The 12,656-nt window shown below is 39.1% G+C and overlaps 1 protein-coding gene across 4 annotated transcripts in view; it reads right to left on the bottom strand.

The window, feature by feature from the left end:
* Window positions 1-6,260: 6,260 nt before the first annotated feature.
* The window catches only part of ppp1r12a (protein phosphatase 1, regulatory subunit 12A), a 47,197-nt gene continuing 40,801 nt past the window's right edge, over window positions 6,261-12,656 (bottom strand). For 2 of the 4 annotated variants that reach the window (XM_028043815.1, XM_028043817.1), the window contains 2 exons: window positions 12,210-12,260; window positions 6,261-7,946 (listed from right to left, as the gene is read on the bottom strand). In XM_028043815.1, the coding sequence (XP_027899616.1) occupies window positions 7,860-7,946; window positions 12,210-12,260 (138 nt within the window). In that variant the 3' untranslated portion in view covers window positions 6,261-7,859. Of the gene's footprint in view, window positions 7,947-9,445; window positions 10,508-12,209; window positions 12,261-12,656 lie in introns of those variants that run through there. The other 2 variants (XM_028043814.1, XM_028043816.1) reach the window with 1 other exon arrangement.

The following is a 12,656-nucleotide window of genomic DNA, read 5'->3' as shown; positions in this document are numbered from 1 at the left end:
TCAGAAACATACTCCTAAACTCTGTGAAAAGCCTTTCTAACACAGTTGAATCTGCTGTAGCAGCAAACTGGTGCCATAAATCATTATTAAACTCTGTGGATTAATAATGAGATGTCACTAAAGTTCATTTATCTGTGAAGGCAGACAAAAGAATATTTCTGGCAATCACATATGCTCATAGATCATTTGTTGTAGTAACCCGAGAGTCTCTGGATTAAGAATCACACACAAGTGGATTTTTAACCAAAATAACCACCTGCTATTAATAGTAAAACAACTCGGTTTTAGTCAAGAGGCATGGCACTCCAGAGATATTCAATCATTTTTGCATTCTGCCATTTTCACTTCAAGCAGTGATTTAAACCAGCTATAGGGGTTTAGTACCAGAAATCTAATTTCATGCTGCAAAAACAGACCTATAACTCTGCTCTGCTCAAGGGGATAACGTTAATAGATTGCGTGTGCACAACTGGTTCCCAAGGGTGCACTGACTTTCATGGATGTTTGTGACCATTACCCAAACCCCAATTCTTCCTAAAGGATGCATTCACATCTCCATAGAGGTAAACTTCATTATTTTTTCCCTTTTTGGCCACGAAGCTCCAAAAACACCTGACGTGCATTCACACCCCACTGGTGAGTGCAAGCCAGATGTTCAGCCATTATCTCTGCACATGCCAGCCCTGATACAGATAATGAGAAAAGCAGGGTGGAGCGAGCAGGGGAGGCACTTTTCCTAAAAATAAACCCTGATCTATGGGCAAAGGTCGCACTGCTGCATATTTAACATATTTCTGCATTCTGTTGGAAGAAAAACGGTGTAAAGGTTATAGCTGAGCACTTTCCATTCATGCCAACACGAACACCTCTGTCCTGCCGCCAAATAAATCCCCAAAGCACTCCAAGCATACACATTCTCACACTTTACTAAGAATTTTATTTAATATTAATTTAATGCTCTAAACCCAGTCTAATGGGTTTGAATTGGTTTGTTTTCAAGGAGTCACTGTGTGTTTTGCGACCATAATGCATTTAGGGTAAACAAATGAAGCGCTTGCCGGGCTGTAAAATGAGCTCAGCAAGCAGCCACAGATTTATATTCGACATAACGCAGCACGATGGCTGCTCATGCGCTCACACATTCCCCTTTTATTTAGCAGTAATGTCTCACTCAGAGGCTATTAGATGCAGCGAGGAGCCCGCATCACGCTCACTTTTCCATGAAATTGTGTATCCAGTAAGAAAGCACTCAATAAACGAACAACGACCCAGATGTTGGGTTTGCACGCAGATGTTCAGTGGGCCTGGAGAGGTGTAGAGACCACTGGAGGGGTTTCCCTACAAGAGAAAACTGATTCTGTGCTGCCTTTCTTGAAGGGAATAATTGTCAAACTTCAGAAAGAAATTAAAGCAGGTCGATAAAAAGAAAAACAAAAAGCAGTTCAACTGCCATGCTAAGGAGGATTAGTGTTTGATTCAACTTTCACACCCTGGTTCCCTTCAGATGATCCTGGATTTGATCTGCTGAGCTGCCTGTTACTGCTGCTGGCCTTTAATCCTCCTCCAAGTTCAGGTCAGGGCAGCTCGGCACCGAGCGACAAGGTCACCAGCAGGAAGGACACCAAACAGAGATTGTTAGCTGACACACTTTCAATGAATTTCCAGGAAAACACTTCATTAAATCACTGATATGTTCTGGCTACCTAGTATAAAAGAATGAAATAAATACTCAGACATATCAGGTAAAAAAAAAAAAAAAAGTATTTTATATGTTTAGCACACTCGCTCAGGTTATGTTCATATACATGCTGGTGTCGTTTGTGTCGTTTAACTTGTAGCGATCCCTCATCCTGACCAAGTATGTGGCAAGACTGGAGAGGAACAACAACTTTCTAAGAACCACATAAGATCCTGCCTGGTTGAGACACAGAAAACCCAGCAGCGAACATTTATGGCAGCTTTAGCTCTGTCAGTATCAGTTGTTAGAAACATCAGTGGAATAGGAGTACTTTCAAAGAAAAATATTCATTTAGTAGCTCCATTTATGGCTTAACCAGCAGAAAGACACAGCTAAACACAGAAACTCCTCCCCTAAAGTACCGTCTATAAGACAAGTAAATCCAAAGTGGTACAGATACTTAAACGCAGCAATAACACGGTCAAGTACATTTTCTGAGAAGGAAACACAGCTATGCAAAAAATATTTTCTGAACCAGTCATACTTTCTATAGAAAAATGAAGAGTGCACATAAAGATAAGGCCGTAAAATTTCCACCAATGGTTGTCCAGGAAAGAGACAGAATTACTAGAATTGCCAGGCTTGAAAAAGTTTAGAATGGAAAGAAAAACTCTGAATGAATTTGCACCGTGACTACAGAGTATTTGTGTATTCCTGACCTCTGTTTGCATCAATCTGTTATGGAGAAATACAATCCAGCAAAATGGATGCTTCAGAACAGCAATTCATTCATTGTGGTGTAACTGCTGAAAAATCAGCTCATTTTTCAGTCATCTTTACCTCACAGATTTTGCTCTCTCTATCGCAGGCTGTTGCCTCCAAAGGTTCAAATAAAGTTCTGGGTTCAGGTCAGCATGTGTTTACAGTGATGATGTTCGTTGAAATGAGGGTGCCAGGGTGCCATCTTTATCTTCTGGTGCTGAGCTGGCAGCACATAGAAATGTCCTTGAGTTTGCTAAATGATTAATCAACATTTGCATCAGGTCTTTTCTGGTTGCTCTGATGTTTCTAAATCAATAAAATCAGTTTAGATCAGTTTAATATATTTTTTTTAGTTTTAATTGGGTGGTATATTAATTTTTTGATGTTTGCTTAATAATAATAGTAAAAAAGATTTCTTACATTTCATTTTGTTTACAAAAATGTGTTTTGCGTACACATCAAATCAGAAGTGCTCTGCTCCCTCAGAACTGATATAAACTCCAGGATTATACTGACAGTGCAGGATATTTAGTTTCTTGCCGTTACAACTCAGCCGGAGTGTGAAAGACGTCTCTATATCCTGTTTTCGACATGCATCCACAATAATCTGCCGTTACCTTGAATTGCATTTCTCTAACCAAGCATGTTTATCTTTGTTTCGGCGACAGACTCGAGTTGTCACATCATCCGGATGCCTCGATTTGTCATTGTTTGTCACTGGAGAGAAACCCTGCTGCTGTTTGTCCTCTGAGCAGAGTGGTTTTGCGCACCGAGTGTGTCTAAGTCTAGCATTTAAGATTGCAGCTGGGGAGGAGGTTTGTTTGGGCTGCTGTGCTTTCCGGTAGAGGAGACAGAGGCGAATGTGAGTGTCTCTGTGTGTGACTGTAGTTGCAAAGGTCCAAATTCACGTTCATGAATTATTTACGGTGTGAAAAAGCAAAGTTTCTTCTTATAATTCCAACAATAGTAAAAATATGTAATATTTGGGGGGGTGGACGATAGGGTCTGAGGTTGTGCAGAGTAGTTATGGGTAGTCAGCATCTTCTAGAGGGAATTTTAACAAACAAACTGAAAGTAATTTAAACAGATTACAGAGGACACTAACCTATTTATGATTCAGCATTTGCAATTTTTTCTTTGGAATGCAAACACAGAAAATCCCTCTATTAGCAGATTTTTTTTTCCTACAGCATATCTAAAATTAAATCGACTCACAAGTCATGAATTTTAGTTCCCAAAAAGAAGTACTTACATTTAGTGTCATACTCTTACCTTTTTAAACATTTTGTCATGTTATTCCTACAAACGTCAATAAAGTTTATTGCCACAAATGAGCAAAATGTGAAGTGAAAGAAAAATAAATGGGTTTTTTTATCAGATAAAAGTGTGGCTTGTATTGGCATCCTACTTTACTTCTCTCATTTGTCTCTACCACTGTCATGCTTGGTTGAAAAATGCTCCAGGGAATGTTTTTGTGGTTGTAAAATGAAAATGGAAAACACTTCCACTTCACAGTTCCATGAAAGTTGGATTGCGATGTATTTCTAGGACCAGTATTTTATCTTCTTTTACCCAGATGAATGTTTCTGTGAAGATCTTGCAATTGAGGCATGTTCATGTCACAGACAAGACATAAAGCATACTCGTTCAGAGAGGGCAATGGAAAATCCAGAGGCAAGACACTTAACTTTAGCATGACTGTGTAATTACAGCGCATAGCACAGCTTATCCTCCAAGCTTTATCTGAACTTGGGAGTTCTGGATCCAAGGAGGCCTCAGCAGTGACAGCATGCAACAAGGACCTACAGCAAAGGTGGCTCCTGTGGAACAAGGGGACATAAAAATCACAGTCTGGTTCAGCAATGAGAGCTGGCAGCGGATGCTCACCACGGCTTAATTCACGTCATGGTTGTGTGTACATGTTGTCTGACTCTGGGCTGCGCTTTACTTGCTTCAGACACGCCGTCATGTGGTGTCAAACAGTGAGGCGGTGCTGAATGATGAAAGAGAGCCGAGTCTAAGCTTTAGATTTCTGTTTGGAGACAGGATGTCAGCTGCCTGTTTCAGTATTCAGATCATATTTACATGCTACAGAGAGTACAGAGGAGAAGTTCAAACCACGTCTACTGAAAGTGCATAGAAAGTACACCACCTACTGGTAAAACACGGCATGGCAGCTGAAACCAGCGATATGACGACACTGGGAGGATTCCTAATTAATTTATGCTAATTTTGTAATAACTGATAAGTAGCAAAAAATTGTATTACGACCTGAATATTTATCAATAAAGTAAAGGAAAAAAAATCTAGCATGCCATTAAATGTAAAAGCTTAAGTGGAGGGAAGACATATAAACCCTTTGACCTGAGTGGAGAAAGTTATTTATATATCTAATCAAAAAAGCATTTAATATATGTCAATAAACATATATAGATATATATATGTTAGTTCAAACAATCTGTTACATCAATCATGAGGCAGCATCATATCCCCGAATGGAATGTCTTTCTGCCCAATAGATTTTAAGGAGTAATACTGCCACCTTCCCAGGATCCTTAAACATAACATCCTATAAAAAATAAAGAAAAAACTTTAAAAGACAAAGGGAAAAAAATACATGTAAACATTTTTGTTTCACATCAGCTTATTAAATAACCAACATACAAAAAGGTCACCTTGTTACATCCATAAGACTCCATTAAGTCCTTCCTAACCTGCAGCAGCACACCTGTTGCATGGTTAATGAAACATCTGTGTGCTTAATTTTAGATGAACAAAAATCTCTTTAAGGACTCGGAGTATAGGACTGCCACATATACACCAAATGTGTACAGGTAATAGTCCAACATGATGTAGAGAACGATCATGGTTCTACAGCAGCTCTGATGTTTTGGGTTACAGAAAACATTTAGGTGGGAGGAAAACAATGCAGTTCCATAAAACTTTAGAGCAATAAAAATCCAACATGGCCCCCTGAGTCAATGCTGAGTAAAAAAACCTTTTGCGACAAACAAAAGTCTTTTGGGGGGGGGTCTCAAGTAGCTCTGCTAATTCTTTGCAATATAGATTCAGCTTAGTCAAGTTTCACAATCTAGGTCTGGGCTTTGACTTGGCCATTGTAACAATTCAACTCTAAATTGAATCATGCAAGTCTTTTCAGTTTTATTTGTGCTTTACACATATAATCCACCATCTTGGCTAATCATAAGTTGCACAAAAAATATATAGTTTTTTTGTTGCAACACCACAAAAAGTAAAATGTGCAAAAGGCATAAAAATGTTTGGAAGGCACTGCAGCGTTTATCTTTGACTTGAATCACTTTGTATATATAAGGAATGTATCTAATCACCAAGTTCTTGTTAAAAAGAAAAAAAATAAGTAAAAACAAAAAACATACAGTACAGACCAAAAGTTTGGACACACCTTTCTAATTCAATGGGTTTTCTTTATTTTCATGACTATAAGGCAAGAAATCCCACTTATTAACCTGACAGGGCAGGTTGACCTATGAAGTGAAAACCATTTCAGGTGACGACCTCTTGAAGCTCATCAAGAAAATGCAGAGTGTGTGCAAAGCAGTAATCACAGCAAAAGGTTGCTACTTTGAAGAAACTAGAATATAAGGGGTATTTTCAGTTGTTTTACACTTTTTTGTTTAGTGCATATTTCCACATGTGTTATTCATAGTTTTGATGCCTTCAGTGTGAATCTACAATGTCAATAGTCATGAAAATAAAGGAAACTCATCGAATTAAAAGGTGTGTCCAAACTTTTGGTCTGTACTGTATATGAACAAACATGAAGGAAGTAAGACACGGGAACTTTAAAATGTACAAGTTTATTTTTAATTAACTCTTCAGTGGTTGGTAGTCACAGCACAGTTTGCATGTATTAAGCCACACACCTATTTTACAATATGACCGAAAAAAAGGGGGGAAAAAAGCCTATGCCAGAGCAGACAGCAATCAGTCCATCTGCAGTGATCCTTCTTTAAACTTATTGGACTAAAACTTCCTTAAAAGGCCACTGAAATGCATAAAATGTTGAGTGGAACAGCTGATGGTGACGTTTCGCTTCAACCTCACAAGACTCCTCACATGGCATTGACAGTGCATGTAGACGTTGTAGAAAGGACTGGGTTAGCAATATCTAAGATATCCTTTTATTTTATTTTTTTTTTCAAACATTTTATTTTAGTGACAATACCTTGCCTATAATACTACAGCTTTTTTAAAAGAATGGGAAACAAAATTAACAGCACTCGTCCAAGATACTGAATACAATGAAAGTGAAATGTAGTGAAGCGATTACTCTTTAAATTTCACCGTTATGTGAACCAAAAAACAAAAACAAAAAAAAGGGGAGAAAAAAAAGAATTTGTATACTTTTAATAGTAACAGACAGGATCCATAAACGCATGCCATGTGCTGCTCTCAAACAAAATACATACAGGTATTTACAGAATCACTCAGTACCTGCTAAAACAAAGTGAGAAATACAGAGTATAAACCGACTACGAACTTAAAATAAAAAGAAAAAAAAAGGAGCAGAGAGAGATTGAAGCATCAGGAGTGAAATTCCTACTTGTGGTGGACTCATTAAAGCATTTTTAAGAAGAAAACAAAAAGAAAAAAAAATGCATATTGCACATACAGTGAAAGCTTAAACTCCACCAGATCTGCGAGAATTCGAATGTCTCCCTCTTGGAGGAAGACGCAGAGAGGGACGAGGACGGGGGACGAGGACGGGGGGGAGGGGCGAAGGTGTGTGCTTAAGAGAGGGGAGGAAAACAAATGATCAGGATAAATTAGGTGAGAGAAGCCACAGGGAGCAGTTGTCAGGCAGAAGTAGCTCTTAAAAAAAAAAAAAGAGATGGAGGAGTGAATGTGGGAACCGCACAGCACACAACACGTTTAGAGGAAAAGGAAGCAAAAATTTAAAAAAAAACAGCAACAAAAAGAATGTGGCACAAGTAAAAATCAGGTGAAGGATAATATCTGTTCTTCAGTGATAGCTGAGAGAGGAGATCAATGCAAGTGTTTTTTTTCTTTTTATGTACAACTAAGGCTTATTGGTTAAATAGTTTTCAGGCTTCCCCGCCCACATTGCTCTCACACAACCCTTCCTTCCTTTTTGCTCTGTAAACTCAGCACTTCTGTCAGAGCAGCAGCCACACCAATCGAGAGAACCACAGCCGAGGAGGATGGATGAACGGATGGATGGATGCTGCAGTGGTGGTGGTGGAGAAGGAGCAAAAAGGGAGAGCCGGGAGGAACAGAAAGCAAAAGGAGGAGTCTCGTCTCTGATGTCTGTTGCAATTAATATCTAAATGTGCAATTCCATTAGTCGCTGCCATGGGGACTAGCGGGTGCAGAAGACCGGGCAGGGCAGGGCAGGGTGGGGCGGGGGGGTTGGTTTCTACTTGGAAAGCTTGCTAATGACTCGAATGAGAGCTCCGTTCTCGTCCTTTAGTCTCTGGTTGTCTGCTTTCAAGTCTGGGAGCATCTGAAAGGGAAGAACGGGGAACACGGGGAGGCAAGGGCGAGAGAGAGACAGAGAGAGAGAGAGCTTAGACGAGTCTCGATACATCGTTCAACCAGTCAGGCTGCTGGGCAGTGCATTACCAGCAGCATGAACAAAGCAACCTCAGGAGTCACACAGCATCTCACCGTTTGTCAGAAAGTAAAACAGGAATAACGTCTTTGATCCAAGTCAAAAGGGAGAACAGTAAAGGGCGAACACACCACAGGCCAGAGATCCTCAGAAAGCCATGCAGAATCTGAGCGGCTGCTCACCAGCAGCCGGGAAATCACACACAGCGAGGAGGGAAAGTTCTCCTTCCTCAAATCAACTTCAGCTCAGGAACACAGAACCGGCCGCAGACACTACTTCTACAGTACGTGGACTGAGTAAGTTCCACAGCAAGTGGAACAAGATGCAACATTAAATAGGTGATAACTGAGAATCATAAACACAGATTTGGATGTGTGTTGTAACAAAATGAAACCGGTCATGTAATTCTGGGCTCCAAATATCCAATCTGGATCACAAAACAAGTAGAAATGGGCAGAATGTACATCAGTATTTTAAAAACTAAATTTCATTCAAATTTTGTCTCAATAGTGCTTTCGGGTCTTTCAATGGATTTATTTATTTATTTTACCCCTCCAGGGTTTTGTTTTTGTGGGCTCTAATATCCCTTATAAGAAAGTAGGCTGACAGGAAAGGGGGAAGGAGAGGAGGGAAGACATGCGGCAAATGTTGTCGGGTCGAGGAGTCGAACCCGCGGTGGCCAAGTCGGGGACTCAAGGTCTCCAAACATGGGTCGCGCTAACCCCTACGCCACCACAGCACGCCCACCTTTCAATGGATTTTAATGGAGATTCTGACTTACTTCCCCTGACAGTTAAATCGTTCCATTACTCTTTTGATTTAAGATGACAAAATTTCATGTGTGCATAAAAGTTCATCTTCATCAAGTTTTTACAAAAGTATCTAAAATCTTAGGAGTGACAGTTCAAATGAAAACATTTTAAAATAGACAGGTTTGATAACCTGTATATGTTATAGAGAAACATGCAATAATGTTCAAACTATATCTTGACTTTCACTCTGTTCAGTTTGCTATGTGCTTATGATAATAATTTGCTTTCTGAGTTAGAGCAACATTTGTATATTGAATATAGTGAACTAAAAAGATTCACATTTAGCTTAGATTTTTTTTTTTTTTTTTTTAAGAAATGCACAACGAAACCAAGAGTTGCAAAAGTATTAATACTGTTTTAATACTAATACTATTAGTATTAGTAATATTAATACTAATTTTCCTGGGATTTTAACTTGAAAGTGGTGCATACTTTCTGTTTTGCAAACAGAAAAGTCACATGGCAGAAATGATTTTTTTCTTGCAGTCACAGCTGTACATTTTTCCAGGATACAACTCCCAGTTTTACACATCTGGAGAGTGAAATTTAGCCCAAACTTTTGAAGTGCTGTGAACATGATTTTTTTTTTTTTTGTGACAAACTGGCTTTGACTGTTTGTCAAATCAGAGATGAGTATCTGGGATTGGCAAAGATTATCCCCCTGCTTCCAATTAACAGTAATCAGATGTTCACTTCCTGTTGAATAAAAGCAGCAATCCAGCATGATGCTGCCACCACCATGTTTAACAATGAGGATGGTGTGTTCATGGTTCAACCTCGTCCCTCTAAGCTGCTTGTCATGGTTTCTTCTTGACACTTTTGGACAAATAGTTGTTTTTTAAAGTTTAGTTTACTTTAAAACTATATTTTTTCCCCCTACTTTACAGTTAATCATTTCTTTATGTTTTAAGTCCCAATGAAATTCTCTGATGTTTCTGTTTGGAATCCTCAAAATGTGAAAAATTCAAGCGGTGTGAATACTTGACGTCCTATTTAAAGCGCATTGGCTGGTAGAGGGGTTCTGTGACCCTTTGGGTCAAATCAAAGTGATGCCGCCGGTAGCTGCTTCATGCAATAAAACCAGAACAAGTCAAACTGATTTACTGAGCTACCTCTGAGGAAAGCATCAAACTAGAAACCACAAAAGGACACTTTCCTTTACAGCGCTTTCAAATACGTTAAAAAACTCACCTTCGCTTTTCTCCAAGTATCTTTTTAGCATGTTATTACTATAGCTTGTTAAGCAGTAGTTTTCTGAAAGCCCACCAACAGTAGCGGACTGTAAAAGGAGAGTGTCCTGCTGGAAAAGGCAAACAGCCTCCCCAATCTGAAAACCAAAAGCTCTGGGGAGGCAGAAGAGGAGAAAACAGTCGGAGTATGGCGGCTGGACACCTGCCTGTCTACGGGTGCGGGGCAGAGCACAAATGGAGCATGAGAAGAAAGAAGGCAAAAAAGGAGGAAGAAGAAGACAGAAGGAGGAGATGGTGGACAGACAGACGAGGCCTAGAGGTCGCCGGTGGGCAGCTGGCTGCAGGCCGACTGGGAGAGCTTGGCCACAACGCGGGCCAGCGCCCGGTTCTCAGCCTGCAGCCGCTCCTTAACTTGCCGCAGGGCCTGAACCTGCTTTACCTGGGGGAGGTTCTGAAGGGAGGGCGGGGTGGAGAAGAGAGACAAAAGGGGAGCAGACAGAGGGTAAGAGTGGCAGAAGAAGAAGAAGAAGAAAAATGCATTTTAAGACCAAAACTCAGAGAGAGGATTAATAAATAAATCGGAAGATAAGACGGGAGCAGGAGGAGGAAAAAAAGGGGAAACAGGAGAGGAAGATTATTAGAAAATGGGACAGATTTGGAAAACAGGAATGATTTAGAGCTTTCTGTTTCGGCTTGAAGCTTGCAGATAGAATGGTAAAGTGACACTGATAAGCTCAACATCCTTTCCTCAAACTGACAGGACAACACACTTACCAGAAGTTAGCTCTATTTTTATCCTCCCTCTTCCTTCAATTAATTTCCCAAAAAAAAGGAACCATTAACTGTGCTTGACAATACAGGACACTAAACACTGATGGTCACAGATTATAAAGAAGCTAATATTTGTTCAGACGAGCAGAAGCAGATACAAGTCGAGCTCAGTGTCTGACATGGCCATTATGGGCCAGTAATATTTAAACTTTATAGAAAACTTTCTTCACAGCTCGTTTTAACGCCCGACTTGCTCTGATTTCTGTTGCAGTAACTGCTCACACACAAGTGCATCTTAATTTATTTTAAGTATGATTCAAAAAAGGTAAAACTCAAAGATTTATAGTTGCTCATTTCTGTTTATTTTGATGATTACGATTAAATTATAAAGTTATCCCTGTAGCTTTAGAATTTAGTACATGCTCTCCTTTTAGCATGTACTTTTTTGTTTAATTCTCTGTGGACATAGAAACATGGACAGTCAGGTTATTTAGCAACAGACCTTTGTGTCTTCCCAGCTTTATGAATTTTACAAGAAAGTATAGTGGAAGGAAAAAAACAGGGTCAATTTAGGATGTTAGCCAAAAGTCAGCTAATAAAAAAAACTCCAAAAATCAAAAGTTTGTTGGTTATGTATTGCTTTTCTGACTAAAATTTTAAAACAGTATGGAAACAAAGTATATCAAGTTTCACTTTAATTGAATTACTTGATATAACACTTTCATTATATTCAAATTTATCAAAGACACAAATGTGTTTTGTTTATAGTGATGCACCAATTGGTTAGTGATCTGAGCTCAAGTCTACGGCTTTGACCAGGTCAAAACTGACAAATGGATATAAATATATATATATATATCAATATATGCATCAAAATTGCAAACACCCACTTCTTGTGATCAGTAAAAAAAACAACAAAATGGCTAGTTCAAAATCAAAACTGGACAAAAATCATAACCATCTGGCCAGACCTGGGTTTTAATACAGCGCAGTAAAACAAATTGATTGGTGATTGGAGCCAGTCGATTTTAGGTCGACTGGGAGATTTAATAAAAACAAGTCTTACCAAGAAACTGTTTCGGTTACCAACAGAACAATTTTAGACAACCTAAAATTGGCTATTTTAAGTATCACTGTAGTGTTTCAAAATAAGGTCAAAAGAAGCATAGACATCGAGAAAACTATTTAAAAACTAAAGTATGAACAGATATGTCAGCTGTTCACTCAGATAACAGGAATACTGAACGTGCATCATAGTAAAGCTGTCCTGTATTATTTTTGAACCGCTAATTAGTGCATCTCTAATTACCAAATTCAAAACTTAGGAGGACAAACTCCTTCTGTAATAAATAAAGTGAATTTATGTATGCAATTTTTGGTACCTTGAGTTCCTCCTCCATCTCAGAAATCTTCCTTTCTAGAGCTCTTCTTTCCTGTTGGGACAGGAGAGGCGGATTAACACTTAACTAGAAAAAAATAAAAAATACCAACAGATTTAATGAGTGGTGGCAGATGGTGTTGGGTGATCACACACACACACACACTTCACTCGCATGTCCTGTGAGGGGTGTTCAAGCAACAGCCAGCTTACACCTAAACAGTAAGTGACTGAAACTGTAGTCAACGTTCTACAGGCAGGAATGAGTCTGAAAACTTGCAGACAGTCAGTTTGCCTAAATGACTGAAAGACTCAACTGTTTATTCAGATAATTAAATACAGCTTCCTTAAGTGGATTTAAAATAGAGGATTACGAACACAGATCGGCTGGGTATGAACTAATCAAACCAACTGATATCTAAAAGCATGAAAACACATGCACAGGGTCTAA

This window comes from Xiphophorus couchianus, chromosome 17 (genome assembly GCF_001444195.1).
Source record: "Xiphophorus couchianus chromosome 17, X_couchianus-1.0, whole genome shotgun sequence".
Lineage (NCBI taxonomy): Eukaryota > Metazoa > Chordata > Actinopteri > Cyprinodontiformes > Poeciliidae > Xiphophorus > Xiphophorus couchianus.
This window is presented reverse-complemented; position numbering and strand designations above follow the sequence as displayed.